Source organism: Gobius niger, assembly GCF_951799975.1.
Source record: "Gobius niger genome assembly, chromosome: 1".
Taxonomy (NCBI): domain Eukaryota; kingdom Metazoa; phylum Chordata; class Actinopteri; order Gobiiformes; family Gobiidae; genus Gobius; species Gobius niger.
The window spans coordinates 28,653,680-28,669,568 of record NC_136852.1 but is presented as its reverse complement, the minus strand read 5'-3'; the positions used below and the strand labels follow the sequence as shown (position 1 = coordinate 28,669,568).

The 15,889-nt window shown below is 43.1% G+C and overlaps 1 protein-coding gene across 2 annotated transcripts in view; it reads left to right on the top strand.

Moving 5' to 3' along the window:
* The window catches only part of epha4l (eph receptor A4, like), a 100,847-nt gene that overhangs the window by 31,420 nt on the left and 53,538 nt on the right, over positions 1-15,889 (top strand). For both annotated transcript variants that reach the window (XM_079559195.1, XM_079559194.1), the window contains exon 4: positions 15,140-15,295. In XM_079559195.1, the coding sequence (XP_079415321.1) occupies positions 15,140-15,295 (156 nt within the window). The remainder of the gene's footprint in view (positions 1-15,139; positions 15,296-15,889) is intronic.

Genomic DNA, 15,889 nt, shown 5'->3' with positions numbered 1-15,889 from the left:
GAACAGGTCTGAGCTCATTCTACACATTGGGACATGGCTGGAACATGTAGGGGGAGGAAAATACTTCATTTTTACAATTTTATTTGTTTATAGTCCTTGAACTATAGTTAATGATTTGTTCATGATGAATTCAGGTGTTAGGTGTCAGATGTTAATTCATATTTTGTTAAGGCTGAACAAGGTGTTGGTTTTATAAAGTGTTACATGAGTTTGTTCTTAAAGAATATTTGACCTTGATTTGAGTAAGTATAATTATCTACCAATTGGAATAAGTATTTTGCACTTAAAAAAGGAAAACACATGTTTTTGCTCCTACAATGAGATTAAATATTTCAAATAGAATAGAAAAAGCAATCCATTGGAAGATGTTTTTATTCTTGATTTTAGTATTTCTTTAAGGGAATATTTACGCTAAAAGTAATACAATGTTTGTAACATTATAGACAGATTGATACATGAACTCATCTCAAATGACTAAAGAGGCCGGTGACGGTAGAAGCTAAAATAGGAATCTACCAATCATTTTATACAAAGGCGGTTCCGAGTTTTTTACATGTCAATTTTCGAAATAAGTTAGTGAACCCCTGAGCTACAGAGAAACAAGTGACACAAGTTGAGGAAGAATGCGCTTCTTCCAATTACCTTTAACAAACTCGAAGTAAAAAAAAAAATGCTACCACAAACAGGGTCTTTGAAGAGTTGCAAATCTTTATCCAGCTTGTTATTGTGGACGACGGCCTCGACTCGCCTTGCCCTGCCTTCTGTCGCAAGATTAAAGGGCGCTGGAAAACCGTATTGAAAACGACTGTGTAATTACGCTACCTTCTCTCATAACACACGCAATTACACAGAGGCACTTCTTTGTCCCGTTCGCCTTTAATATCTGCTCCTCATGACCTGCTCCTACAGGTGTGTAACCCCCGGGTGCATGTGGCAACATTATTACCGCATGACATCATCCTCTCACAGGCCTATCACAACCTCCATATCGAGTGGCATATTTGGAGAGCCGTACCGTGTGAGCCCTGAGCTGCGGGGCGTGTGCTTCATTGAATTAAACATGAAATGAAAAACAAGAGAGCTCCTTAAAAGCGTTGTGTAACTTGTTTCGTTTTAAGGAGGGTCCCTCTCTGCTCTCTGATTTACTGCGACTGGGCGGAATACCTTAGATTACTGCGATATTAGCCATTGTGCTGGTATTGCCTCCTGAAAGCCAAAATGAATGGGATTATAGAGGAAGTGGAGGTCTACGTGTCAGCTGGAGCGTTTTAGCGGTGGGGCTGAAGGAAGTCTTCTCAATCACAATGTTACCTGTTCAGATGTGGCATTATAGCTGTTGTGTTACGGTGGATTTGTGTTTGTTTTGGTAATAAAAGCAATGAATGTGGTCTTTTCTGCACCTTCTGCACTATGCTTAGAGGAGTTGATGCGTAGCTGTCTGGTCTTTGTGCGTGCGCTCAGTCACGCAAATGTTGTTAGCATGTAGCCTCTCCCAGCGCAAATATAGCTCCAAACTGAGGTACCTATGCTGGGAGAGGCTAAATGCTAACAGCAGTTATTAGCATGTAGCCTCTCAGAGCATAAATATAGCTCCAAACTGAGGCACCTATGCTGGGAGAGGCTAAATGCTAACAGCAGTTATTAGCATGTAGCCTCTCAGAGCATAAATATAGCTCCAAACTGAGGTACCTAAGCTGGGAGAGGCTAAATGCTAACAGCAGTTATTAGCATGTAGCCTCTCAGAGCATAAATATAGCTCCAAACTGAGGTACCTATGCTGGGAGAGGCTAAATGCTAACAGCAGTTATTAGCATGTAGCCTCTCAGAGCATAAATATAGCTCCAAACTGAGGTACCTAAGCTGGGAGAGGCTAAATGCTAACAGCAGTTATTAGCATGTAGCCTCTCAGAGCATAAATATAGCTCCAAACTGAGGTACCTATGCTGGGAGAGGCTAAATGCTAACAGCAGTTATTAGCATGTAGCCTCTCAGAGCATAAATATAGCTCCAAACTGAGGTACCTATGCTGGGAGAGGCTAAATGCTAGCAGCATCTTTGGTATTTTTGCATGACTGAGGGCACGCACAGAGACCAGACAGGTACGCATCAACTCGTCTAAGCTAAGATAAGAACATATCTCAGTCTGGAAAAACCTATTATTTTAAAGGTACACTGTGTAACATTTTGGACTATACTGTTGCTGGCAAAACAAAACATGCTCCTAATGACCAGCTCAGCACAGAACATGCTGTTATTGCAGTGGGTAAAAAACAAATGGATTTGGATGATAAACTAACCTGTTTAAATCTCAAATTTTACTGCCTTTAATCACATCTCCATGGAGACGGGTTGGAGATGTGCCCACTTCTGGTAAAGTTTACAGTCATATCTTAGGAGGGATGAGCCTCATCAATGCTTGTTTGTACATTCATGAGGTATTTTTCAATGATGAAAATATCTGTCATAAAATAGATGCTTGTTTTGCAATTTTATTTATTGGGTAAAATTCTACGCAGTGTGGCTTTAAGCACTAACTGAATATGTACATAAAAATGCTAATAACGCTTTGATAAGTATAATAGACAGCTCAAACTGCGAATCTACTCAATGCTGCTTCACTCAGCGACTGCAAAAGTTTACTCCCAAAGGAAATGCAGTGAATAGTTTTCCTCTCCGAAGGTGAAGTGTCCACGGCAGGCACACATATTCTCTGCGATCCTCTGACAGCTCCTCCGAGTGTTTCTGTCCTGCCCATTAGACGAGTTAGTTTGTAGCTGATTTTATTGTTAAATTCACCCGATCCTCTTTTCTGGCTTCCTGTTTGTTTGCCCGAGTGTTTCCCTGGGTTTGATCTGAAAGGTGCTGCAGCGTCCAGATTCTTTTACATCTCTCCATAGATGTTCTGGAGATGAATAAATAACTTTGTTCTATTACCTAATTTTGTCAAGAGGGTCCAGTGGGCGCTTCCTGCTGCACCATTCCATGCGGTATAATAGGATTGGTGCACCACGCCATTATGTGAGATCGACCTTTATTAAACCTTTATTATGCAAAATTGACTTTTTTCAAGCTTTACATCATGTTATTATGTCATTCCCTCATTAAAAACATGCCTGAAGTGTTGCCTTGGCACATTCATGTATTTTTGAGTAATCTGTAAAAACTCTGATGGCGGCCATTTTAGGGATAGGTTTGCCTGAGTCCTCCTAGGAACGCCCCCACCTCCTGGAGACGCCTCCGAGCTTTCGTCACCAGCCGAGTAACCAACCACTGCTGATGTCACAGACATCGTGTGGAGGGGGCGTGTCGGAAAGAGGTCAGAGGTTCTTAAAGAGACAGAGGCCTATTTCAAGACATTCGCTACAGCCATTTTGAGAGAACAACTTTATACAAGGCAGTTATTCTAATTTACTGCATTTACAGACCAACAGAAGGTTTCGTCATCATTGTAGTGTGCTATAGACTGGTGCTATGTGATTGAAAAAAGCGTAATACCCCCTCTTTAAAATTGCGATTTGATTAAAATTCGATTAGGCTAATTGCCCAGCCTTAGTCACGGAAATCCTGTTCAGTGAGAATAAAATAGCTGAACTCTAAATGAAATTACACTCTGAATTTTGAAACAGGTTAACCTCACTAGTCGGGTTTTTAAGTCTCTCAAAAACTCTCGGGGGGCCCTCCCTCGGCGCCTGCTCGCTCGTCACTCCTCCCGCTGCCCCCGTCGCTCTCGCGCCGATGTGGCAGGTATAGAGACATTTTAATTAGGCCTCCGTCTTGTGCGGCCGCGGACAGTTGTGATGGATGGCTTCTGCTGAAAATACAGCGATAAATCATTCAGCGTCTGACAGACAAACGGCTGCTAACTCCGGCGCCCTCTGGCACCGGGCCCCCGTTAGCGGTTAGCTTAGCCGCGGTGACTGTCAGGGAGAGTGGCGTGCGTGTCATTAACATCGCCATCCACGCCGCTGCCTTTGTTCTGAGCATTCATTAGCGGCACAGAGGAATCAGGACCCGACCGGCTACGTGCGAGATGGGCGCAGGGTAGGCGCAAATTTAGTTGATGGTTGATTTTTGACATTGTTTTTGTGAGAGTAGAAGCTGGTGGATCATAAAAGCCATCAAACTGGAGCCATGCAAGACATTTTCTTTGCCGAGGCTGTTCACCTTTATTCTGTGTGTTTCTTTATCACTAATATAATTTTCTACCAAGTTATAAATACGATGTATATGAATTATGAGGCGAAAGCAAAATGCTGACAAATAAGCAATACCAAATGCGCTCCTAATTGGCGATAGACAGACAGACAATAGAAGTTTCAGCAGAAAATCTTTTACACGAGCAGTAACTCTTTTAATAAAAGGATTGTCGGGATAGAGAGCCTCTTTACTTTTTCATTTGTTTGCTGCTTCAAGGGATGTCTCAGAAAGATAAAAACAAACGGCAAAACATTGTCAAAACCTGCTGTAAAATCATTGCAGTTAAAGTGATGGTCTGTAAGTTTGCAAAAAGAGGAGAGGCAGATTGCAATTTCAAAATCAACAATACAATTCCTCTCCTCTTTAAAGGAATAGGCCACCGTTTTTACATACTAAGATATGTTCTTACCTCACTTTAGACGTGTTAATATATCCCCGTCTGGTCTTTGTCCGTGCGCTCTGCCAGGCAAACGGAGCACATACGCAGCCTCTCCCACATGTCATATAGCTCCAAAAAAGCTCACGATAGAAGCTACCAAGCTCTTCCACGTGTTCCCTATTTAAATAAAGTTACGTGAAGTGTTTTCATGCGAAGTATATTTACCCAGAAATGTAGCATGTCGATTTTATAAGCAAATAAAAAGGGGGACTATATTGTGAGGCGTAATGATACGAGGAGTAAAACGTCCGCACAGTAACTCCTAAAGGTTATTGACGGAAGTGAGCGGGGGAAGTCTTTAGGAGTTACTACGCGGACGCTGTGCTCCTCGTATCATTACGCCTCAAAATATAGTCCCCCTCTTTATTTGCTTATAAAATCGACATGCTACATTTCTGGGTAAATATACTTCGCATGAAAACACTTCACGTAACTTTATTTAAATAGGGAACACGTGGAAGAGCTTGGTAGCTTCTATCGTGAGCTTTTTCGGAGCTATGTGACATGTGGGAGAGGCTGCGTATGTGCTCCGTTTGCGTGACAGAGCGCACGGACAAAGACCAGACGGGGATATATTAACTCGACTAAAGTGAGCTAAGAACATATCTTAGTATGTAAAAACGGTGGCCTATTCCTTTAACCAGAAAGCCCTTCTTAGTTTGCAAAAATGAGGAGCGCTGGAACAGAATTTGCAAAAGTAAACAATAAAGCTCCTCCCCCTCCTACTTGATTGGACCTGACAGGCTGGTTCACTGGAAAAGCTCGTCTCATTGGTCAACACGGGAGGATACTATACTCTGATTAGTTGCTGAGATCCGGGAAGGATGGACTTTACACACAAAAAATATACACATTATGACTTAATTTACATAAAAATGCAAGACCAGGTGGTCAAGAGTACACATTTTTTTTATAAAATTTGTAAAACATTTAGACTTCCAGACTATCACTTTAAACAAAGAGAGTTAGATTCACTATGGGGGGGAGCAGTGCAAAATAAGCTAAATGTATCTCAGGTCTGTCTCTCCATGCTCTGTCCTCGAGGTTTTCGCTCATGCCTTCTGGACGTTGTTTTTATGCACCTTTTTGGAATCGGTTCTCCAACTCTTCTGTCCCCTCTGCCATTGAACTGTTGAATTATGAAGGGGTGTGTGTATTAAAATTGTTCTAGTACTATCTGTTACTACTATACTACTATTGTTCTGTTTATCTTGACCCTGTACTCTTGGGAGTGACACACAGTGACTACGAAGTTTGCGACACATGAATTGCCCTTTCGGGATCGCTAAAGTTTTCTGAATCCAAAGTTTTGAATTTGGAAAAGGTATTTTATATATTTAAACCTAATGTGCGACTACTTATCTCCATGGAGACCATTATTGACTCCCATGCAGAACTAGGCCGGTCTCGATAACAAATTTGAAGTTCGATATATATTGAGGCAGGAAAGTATCGCGATAAATGGTATTATTGACTCTTAGCGATACTAGACAATATCAACTCTGAATAAAAATGGCAGTAAACCTTTGTTCTAAAAGTGTGTAATCATATCCTGAGTAAAAATAATAACAGTTCCCGCACACTGCCAAACTTGCAAAAATAGTTTATTAGGATTAGGTCAACGTTTCGGTCCTTCATCAGGCCTTGTGATAGGTCTAATAAATGTACAGGCGATAAATATCGTGCCCAAAGATTTATCATTTATCTGTTTTTCATTGAACGATGAGTCGATAAAGACATTATCGTGACAGCCCAATGCAGAACATAATGCTAGTTTGTCACCAACTGAGTTAGTATGACTTGAATGACTGCTCTCTGCTTCTTCAGTATTAGGTCACAATAGTGGATCGACAGTATGGATCCTCTGTCCCGCCTCTTGTCGCCATACAGCTCATTTGGTTTGCCCTTTGAATAAATATGTCTCCACTTATTGGGACCTTTTTTTACCCCCGGCGGGTGAAGGTCAAATGGCCTGTAGTGCCCGTCATCCATCATGGCGCTCGGCGGTGTGGTGTCCCGGTGTCCCTCATCTATCACTCTGAAGGCTTTCGCTGCCCGTGTGTCCCAGTGTCTGCGTCCGGGCGGCGGATGTCATTAATAATCCCCAAATGAGAGGATGAACGAGCTCAACCTGCCCCACTGTCCTGCTGTTACCGGCCCGACAGATGCTAACGGTCAGCGCGGCTAAGTTATACATGCTAATGCGGCCCTCGCTCAGGTGGGGGAATGAAGATAAGGCTCGTATTTGATGAAGCTGTCTGGTTTAGATAGCGTTATAAATCTGCATATCCCTGTCGGCTTGTTCAAGTCTATTTCATATTTGGAACATGTTTCGACCAGCTTTAGATTCCAGACATTGATTGGTCCTGGTTTAGTTCTGTTTTAGACCTTGTTTGCCTTGGTTACACTTTAGCATTTTAATGAATAAGCTAATAGAGTTCGGGAATGTGACGTCAATCGCTAAGCATTATGGGGTTAGCAGCAATTGTAAACTAATGGAGATTTTAAAAGTTAAAATACTGGAGTGATTGTTCACATTAAAACACTTGGACACCACAGTGAGTTAGATGTATTTACCAGCAGTCACTCAGCAGCTAACGGAGCTGTTCCACGGCTATTTTCTCCACTTTATAAACTGTTTTTAGCTAATGTTAGTCAATGGAAATGTATGCTAACAGCTGCAAAGATGGCCGATCTCCATGGTAACTGTAGACTTTCCCGAACTCTATAAGCTGCACCACTTTCCTGCTAGCACCACCGACATACGCTAGGTAGGTTAGTGGCTAGCAACACAAGCTAAGTGATCCTAACTTGATTTGACCATATAAAGGCTTCAGCTATTTTTAATGCTTTAACCTAAGTGTCCTTATTTAGAACTAGCTTAACTACATGTTTGGATCAAGTTTAGTTGAAAAATACAGTAGCTTGTCCTGGTTTAGCCCTCATTTAGGCCCGGTTTACGGCTGAGCTAGGCTTGTCTCAGTCTGGTTTTGCAAGAGAAATACCTTCCTGGTTTCCTCTTTAAGGGATTTATTCAACCTACTAACCTGCGACATTGTCCGTCTGTTACCGCCGACACACGCCCACGGTCTGTCGCTAGTTATACATGCTAATACCGACCATGGCTCAGGTGGGCAACAGGAGAAGAGGCATGCTAATTTGATGACTTTGTCTGGTGTGGATACATTAATGTCTGATGTATCATTGTCAAAGGGCAAACAAAGATATGGCTGTATGTCTTTAGCGCCTGATTGATGAGTATGAACCACTTGTGCTGTAGCTTTAAGTGCTGTTGCTTTTCTGATCTTTTAACCCTGTTATAATGATGTTCCCTTGTCAGAAACGTAGATATATTCCACTTTATTCACGTAGTTTTGAGTAATCCTATTTACATTGGTTGCTTCTTATTCTGCTAAAACACTCTATCTATCACAGCGCCATCAATTTTGTCCACTTTAAACCAGACTGTTTTCGACCGAGTCAGACCTTGTTTAGTCTTAGATTTATGTCGTCCTCCTTTTTGCCCTTACACATGATTTAGATCCCATTTAGTCCTGGTTAAATCATGGTTAAGACCGTGTTTACTCCTGTCCTACTACCATCACTTGATCTACTGCATCTCGTTGTAGCATAACCGGCTTTTGGCGTATCCCAGGATCCTTTACCGCCTCAGCCTCACCTGATTATTTTTCCGCCGGTATGCAAAACAGTGGAACTGAGCTAGCACGCACACAAAAGGGGGAGCAAACGAGAGTGAATAGGCCCCGGCTGGATCCTTAAGGTGCAGGAGCCATAAGCGGAGACTCTCCTCGCCCTCCGGTCCTGAAACACGATCGCACGGGCCGCTTGAAAGACTCCCTTTGTGGAAGATGCTCCTGTGAAGAGCTCTCGCTGTCTGTTATGACTTAAAACGAGCGGCCGAGTTTTCATCGCTCGGTGGAAGATAAAGAGAAGGGGTTGAAAAGATGGGGAAAAAGCCTTAGTTTGAAGTTAATTCTCTCCCTCCCCCTGCGCGTTAAAAGACGGGATTGTTTTTGCACGGGCAGGCCGGGGATATTGTGTGCCGCACGTTGGGTGTTATGTTGCTGGGTTGTTTTTGGATTGCTATTGTGGTCCGGGCCGGCTCTCATGCCTTCAGTCTCCGGTGTATTTTTTCGAAGCAGGAGAATGGCTTGCCTTTAGAATACCCGGTTTTGGGTCACTTGAGGTGGGCAAGTGTGGGCGGGCGTGTGGGTAGACGAGGCTTTTTTTCTTCTTCTTCTTTTCATGAAAACAGAAAAAGAACATCCACGAATGTTGAAATGGAGATGTGTAGGCTGATGACACTTAGGCAAACTTAGCTGAATAACAACTTGCTTTTATCGTATTGTATCACAGCTTTTGTGGACATGACATTTCTTAAATCCAGCGTTTCGTTTAGACCTAGATTAGTTCCGTTTGAGACTTGGCTTAGATCCGATGTAGTCATGGTTATGTCTCAAGTGTTTGAACCTTTGTTTGTCCTGGTTTGAGAGTTTCTTAGACCTGGCATGACCTTGGCTTAGGCTCATTTGGTTCAAATGATCCTTGGAGTGAGCAATATTTATTATACTTGGCTTAGAATAGACCTGTAAATGTCTTTGTTTCGCTGTTTCGCTAAGGTTTGGGAAGACCAAGTAGGTAAGATTACACTTGTTTGACCAGTTTGGATACGTTCCACAATCCCTTTAGCCTTAGGTACTTGTTTCAGGATTGGTTGAATCTTATTTTAGTGTGGTAATAAAATTGTACTTGTTAGGAATGACTAAATTCTAGCTAGCTTTTGTGCATGCTGTTTTAGTTTCATCTCGCTACTCATTTCACTCCCCTTCACACGACAGTTCCGCACAAAATGGACAAAACTTCACATTTCCAAAACCCTCCGCCCTCGATGGCCTCCCTTTTTAAATGTGCTCCGGCTTAGAGGACAACAGGGAAGGGACGGGGCGGGGATGGACTGACAATGGGACGGGGGGGAAAAAAAGAACTAAAGCTTCTGTATTGAAAGAGTGAAAGAGCTGCTGGGGCAGAGAGGGGGAGATTGTGATGTCCCAGTCTATGAGGGAATCCATTTTTTTGGCCCATCCAGAATAGAACAGTAAGTCACCAGTCTCTTTGTGGATACTTTGATCTCCCAATTCAGGGACTTGGCACCTGACAGACCCCCTCTAAGTCCGAAAGTGGAGCCTGCCTGGAAAACAGAAGAGAAAGAGAGATGTAGAGGGACGTGTTTACGAACTTTCAAACCCTAAATCACGCAAAATAACATTCCTAGTTAGAGTTTCTAATACTGTGCTTTCAATTTGAACACTTCCAGTCTGCTGTAGCTCTTGGAACAGGATCGTTGCCATCTGCTGGCATTTTGTATGACTACATTTTATAACCTCCTTATGACTAGGGTTCTTTTCTAGACTAACAAAGCACTAAACCAAGTCTAAAGTCCAAGTGTACAAGGACTGAAACTGGACAAAACTGACGAAGCTTAATCCAAGTCAACATCTTCTGAAGGACTAAAATCATCATCAACTTTTGCCAAAACAATTAGAGCCAATAAGAGGTTAAACATGTAAATAAATTGGGAAAATCATGATTGAAACTGAGCTTTGGCACATGCCTTTTTGTTTTAGGCTGTGCAGACTTAGTGACAGTCTGATGTATTGTGGTTTCTTGGGATATGGATATGCTTAATAGTAGGGATGCACGATAATATCGGCCGCCGATAATTATCGGCATTTATCGGCATTTTGGCGCCATCCTCGATAAAGCCGATAAAAAAAAATTCGGCCGATAATTAGGCCCGATAATTATAAGCTCAAATGACATTGAATCTGCGGCTCCAGCTCGCTGCCTTTCTCTCGGCGGCGCCGCCCCGCACGTCCTGCAGCCCGGAGCTGCTGCAGACTCAGGACAGCACATTTACAGCAGCAGATATACGCTCTCCACGGCCGACTTGTGCACGGCTTTAGCTGAAAAATGCGATGAGTATTCCAGGGAAGCAGCGCTGTGCAGGCGCTCTCCGTGAAGGAAGAGTTTTTTGACTTTTTATATCGAAGTCACTTCAACATTAGCACCGCAACAAAATGAGAAAAAGACGAGGAAATGCGAACCGCGGACCCGCTCACGTAAGTGAGCATTACTGGAACACAGCGGGGCCTGAACACCCATGTATTATCTTAGCATTTCTGATCAAATAAACACGATAACCCCGCGATTAAAGCGATATGAACGAGAGGAGTTTTACATTGATGAAATGAGCCACGCAGCTACGGTTTTTTTTTTTTTTACCGCACGAGGCACAAATGCATAAATGAGCCCAATGCAGGATTATATTCCAGTATTGTAAATAAGAATTCATTAGTATGATGTCAACAAAAAGAAAAATACTAGGAATTAAGTAGTAGTAGTAATATTATTCTTTTTTTTTTTTTTTTTTTTGAATAAGATGTGACACAGATGAACAGAGACAGATGATGGAACTGTAAAAAAAACAGCTTTAGAAAAAGGTGGAGACCCAAACCCAAAGTAAAACTCATTATTTGATTTATATTTATACACTTGTATATTGCTTGGTAGAGTTAATACATTTTGGGCAGAACTGTGAACTGTTACAGTGAGTTCTTGTCACAAAATAAAGTGCAAATATATATTTACATAATTATCGGTGTCATTATCGGTTATCGGTATCGGGACATGCGGAATTATCGGTTATCGGTTATCGGTTCAAATTGGCATTATCGTGCATCACTACTTAATAGTGCCATAACCACAATTTGTTGATATATTTTGAAGTTGTAACCTGGGACTAAACATGCACTGGAAAACTAAACCAGGACTAAACTTGACCAGAGTCAAGTCAATACCACGTCGAACCGGGACTAAACTAGGAAAAACCAGATCAAAAACATAATTCCTAAGCGCCAGTTGCCCCTCCAGCGTGAGAACCAAAGATTTAGCATGCAGCTCAACAAGTTGACCAGCGCGGCCATAAAGATGCCGTGGAAAAACTGAGGAGATAGCTCGAGAAAGTAAAGCCATGTGTGCCCGGGTGTGTGTTTGCTTTACATGTGGCTTGCCATAGCTGCCCGAACAGAGATAAATCCAGTGGAGTCACAAGGCAGATTCTTCTACGAAGTTATGGCCTTTGGGACCACCCACCACTGCGGTCTCCCTCCCTCTAAAAAAGAACTCCTAATAGGAAGCAAACTCCACAGATTTGCTTGGATATTGACCCATCTTTTCCATCGAGGCTTCCTCTGCAGGGCACTTGTTGCTATAAACAAGTCCAAAATGTTGACATCAAATTCCGAAGCTAATTTCCGAAACCACCGTCAGGATGGTGCCAGTGGTCGGCGTTTGTCAAATAGTTTGCGGTTCAAGTGCTGATTTTGTTTATTATTAGAGCGTGGTTGTAATGTTAAGTCTTGTTAAGGTTTAGACGTCCGTTACAACTTTTGCCCCGAACCAACTTGTTATTGTCATGGTTTAGCCCCTTAGACTATCTATTTCAATCACAGAAAATGTCATTCATCCTTTGGTAATGCTTGGGAAATTGGTGGTTCTCAAGTGAAGACAGTTAATATCCTATTTAGACGTAGTTTCGTCCAACGAAAGTCTTTTAAGACATTTTAGGTCTGATGGCAGTTTTCGAGGTGGTACTTGACACCTTGTTGAGCTTGTTATAAACTTGGCTGGGTTTAGGGTTAGCCTATGTCAGGGGTCTCCAACATTTTTTACGCCATGAGCTACTTTCATGAAACAAAAGTGTCAGAGAGCTACTTATGCTTTGAAGACATTTGTATGTATGTATGTAAGTATGCGATTTAGGTGGATTTACTTGATTGTTCTTCAATTTTCTTGAGCTTCCTCGTAATCTCTGTACTCTGTTTTCCTGAAAGTCTCCAGATTGCGTTCAAAATATCCTGAAGAAAAAGAAAATGTATCTAAAATGTGCCTCATCAAGCCTACGTAGGAAATATAGTAAGTCTCTGGCGAGCTATTTGGAAAGGGCTGGAGAGCTTCTGGTTGAAGATCCCTGGTCTAAAGTGCTATAGGAAATGGGCAAGGCTAGTATTAAAGAAACTAGGACTAAAACAGGGCAAAACCATCAGTTCTGCCCAAGGAACCACTGGCCTTTGCTGAATACCCAATCTTCAAGAAACCGTTCTCTTCAGCCTGGGACAGCTTAATAATTACCTGCTGGAAAATCTCATCATACGCGCACGGTTTGATGCATCCTGGTTTCAGTGGTCATCCCTTCAAAACAGGCTAAGCCCTATAGTCCCTGAAGCATGCATCTCAATTAACTCTCCCTCTAGACTTAGCCCCGAAAGGTCATCTACTTTGACATCTTCCTGACCCCGCTTTCAACTCGCCACTCTTTCCTGCTCAGCGCACATGTCCGAACTCTAAGGAAAACACACATCCCTTTTGCTCGCCCGCAGTGGTCAGAAACCTCTTAAACAATGCCCGCTAATCCCAGTGTCTTGCCCGTCTCTGCCGATGCTGAGTGCGTCCGCTGATTGCTCGGGAGATTGAGAGATAGCACAAAGCACCTCGCGCCTAATCTCTCTTCTTTTTAAGACCAGATTCTTCACGCACCCCTGTAGTCTCCAATCAAAGAGGCCCCTTTTAGCTTAAGCGTCAGCGAGAAGGAGCGGGCTGCCGGATTTGCGCCGCCTGATTGATGGGACTATAGGGCTGCTCCGGGAGAAAGGCTCAGCGGGTCGCAGCTAGCCCGGTGCTAATCCAGCCGCTGCAGAGGCCAGTCTCCAGGGCACAGAGGCTAAGTTTATTACTGTGGAGAAAGAAAAAAAAAGGGATTTCCCAGCGTCTCACAGTCGTGTGGGTTTCCTCTGTTGTTTGCTCAGGGGAGATCGTCGTGCAGCGTTGGAAAGCATGAGTGTTTTTATTGGAAGTGCCTGTTTGGTTGCGGTGGCGCGAGGCAAGTGACTGATTTTGAGCGCGGCGAGCACATGTGGGAGTTTGTTTACGTTATTGTTTCTTGGTAGAGGATTCCCTGATGGATTTATGAGTGTGGCAAGTCACTCAAATGCAGCTTTGGACCTCAGTCAAAAGCTTGTGTGGTTAGAGCGTCATGTACAACTATGGCAGACTTATACTTGTGTTGGGTAGGAAATTACTGGCAGAGGTACAGTATGTGTACTTCAGTCAGTGAAGGTTGTAATAAGCATGATAAAGACGTGAATAGCAGCTGTCTAAATCGGAGAATGGACATTTAAAGAGATGTTTTTTCCTGAGTTCAGTCAGATAAAAATTGCAGAGCTGGTTTCTGGTTTTCAAATAAGCTTTGTGTTACTTCTAAGCATTATTAGTCAGAAGTAAATCACTACAGAAGAAGCTAAAACAATATCTGCAAAAGCTTTTGGTTACACTTTGAATTCATGTTTTCGATAAACAAGCCAGAAACATCACATGCAAATTCTGGTTTCTCTAAACTGTAGATCGTAACTGACACTCAAGAGTTATGTCTTGAAAATGTGAGACACGTTGGATGTTGGAAGCAGGAATTCCAACGTTTTGCTTTTAAACCATTAAGGTAGTAATTTGTTCAAAGGTAAACAGTGACAATTCTTCGAGGAGGACACTTAAAAATGAGTCATAACTCGTTCATACCCATCAGTGTTTTCGTTTCTCCTCTGGGATTTTCCTGCCGCACGGAAATATACCGCATCTTCGAGAAAACCACCGTCCTTAACCCCATTGGCCGCCGTGACCACGCTCTCTCTTTGACAGACAGCTCATTCTCTCCAATCCCTGCTGCAACTGTTTCCACCGCACCTTGCAATGAATCGTCCTATTGTTGTCGTCTTCTGGTTTAGCGCTCAGGGAGTGAAATCTTACCCTCCCGAGCCCATTACGGCGAGGCGGAGACGAGCCAGAGAAACCCCCTCGTAAGACTATCCGCCCCAATCAAGCCGTCAGTCAGAAGGCCAAAGCCGGCGCTGTCGCCAACAGTACTCAAAGTGTCACTTAGTTTAGCATCGCGCCGCGGCCTGGCCGGGTGCGCACTGGAGGAAGTGGGTGTTGGATCGCGAGAAGAGAAAATAAAAATGAACACATTGCTGAAAAGTTTTGCCAAGTGTAGTGACATTTGTTTGTTAAGGGGTTTCAGAGGGTAGAAGATTGGATTTCGGTTCCCAGTCTGTGCCCTTTAGCCTGGGCAGATTGGGTTTTATGGAAATTTGCTTTGCTATGGCTCAAAATGTCCAAGTTTTTGTAAGCACACGGTCCATTTTCTTGCTCTTAAGTCAAATGATAAGACTTGAATTAAGAGCGAGAAGAAGCCACTGTAGAAAGGGGTCCAGCCGACGGTATTTGACAACCTTTACTTGGATCAAAATGTTAAAGATATATCTATTGCAAACATACAGGTGCATTTTCTCACAAAATAAGTTCTTAGAATGACGGAAAGAGTTGCAGGAAGTAAATAACATGAAAGTAATCCATGTCTTTTGTCTCTTTCAGCCTGCAAGATCGGATACTACCGAGCCTTAGCCAGCGAGGGCCTTTGTATGAAGTGTCCACTGCACAGCTACTCCACCCGGGAAGGCTCCACGTCTTGCATCTGCGATAAGGGCTTCTTCCGCTCCGAGACTGACCGGGCCTCAATGCCCTGCACCCGTAAGTACAGCATCCGCCTCAGCAATTTGGTGGCACCGTGACTTTAGATTGCCAATCCTCTTGCATCTTTTAGCGGTGCTGGAACGCCGGCTTATCCGATATCTAGGCTTAACTGGAAACTCGTTTTTTTTGTGTTAATGTGACCTTTGTTTCTTTTGTGTACGCCTTCAATCACACATGACTTTTTGTTGCTGTTAACTTAACATTAGCCACTGTTAGCATAGCTTTGCAGTTTCTCAGCTTCTTTCCTCGAAAAGTGGTATTTGTCCGCAATGTTGACTCCGTTTTTCTGCAGCGATGTGACAAAAGGAAGCGGCCACTGATTACCCTGAGTAAAAATATTTGTCTCCCTTTGTTCAAACATCATAATTACATTTCTATTATGCCGTGTCAGGTTGAGTTACTTGGCCTGGAGCGGTCCTTCGCCACACACAGCCTCTTTAATAGGCGCGTTTGATTCCAGGTGGCGCGCAGTGATCAGTCTCGGTGACAGAGGGCTAATGAGGGTGTAAAGCGCCGCGTCCGCAGACAGACTCCGAAACAAGCGCAGGCCCAGACGAATGGAGGAGATAAAATGCGACAAACGACATGACG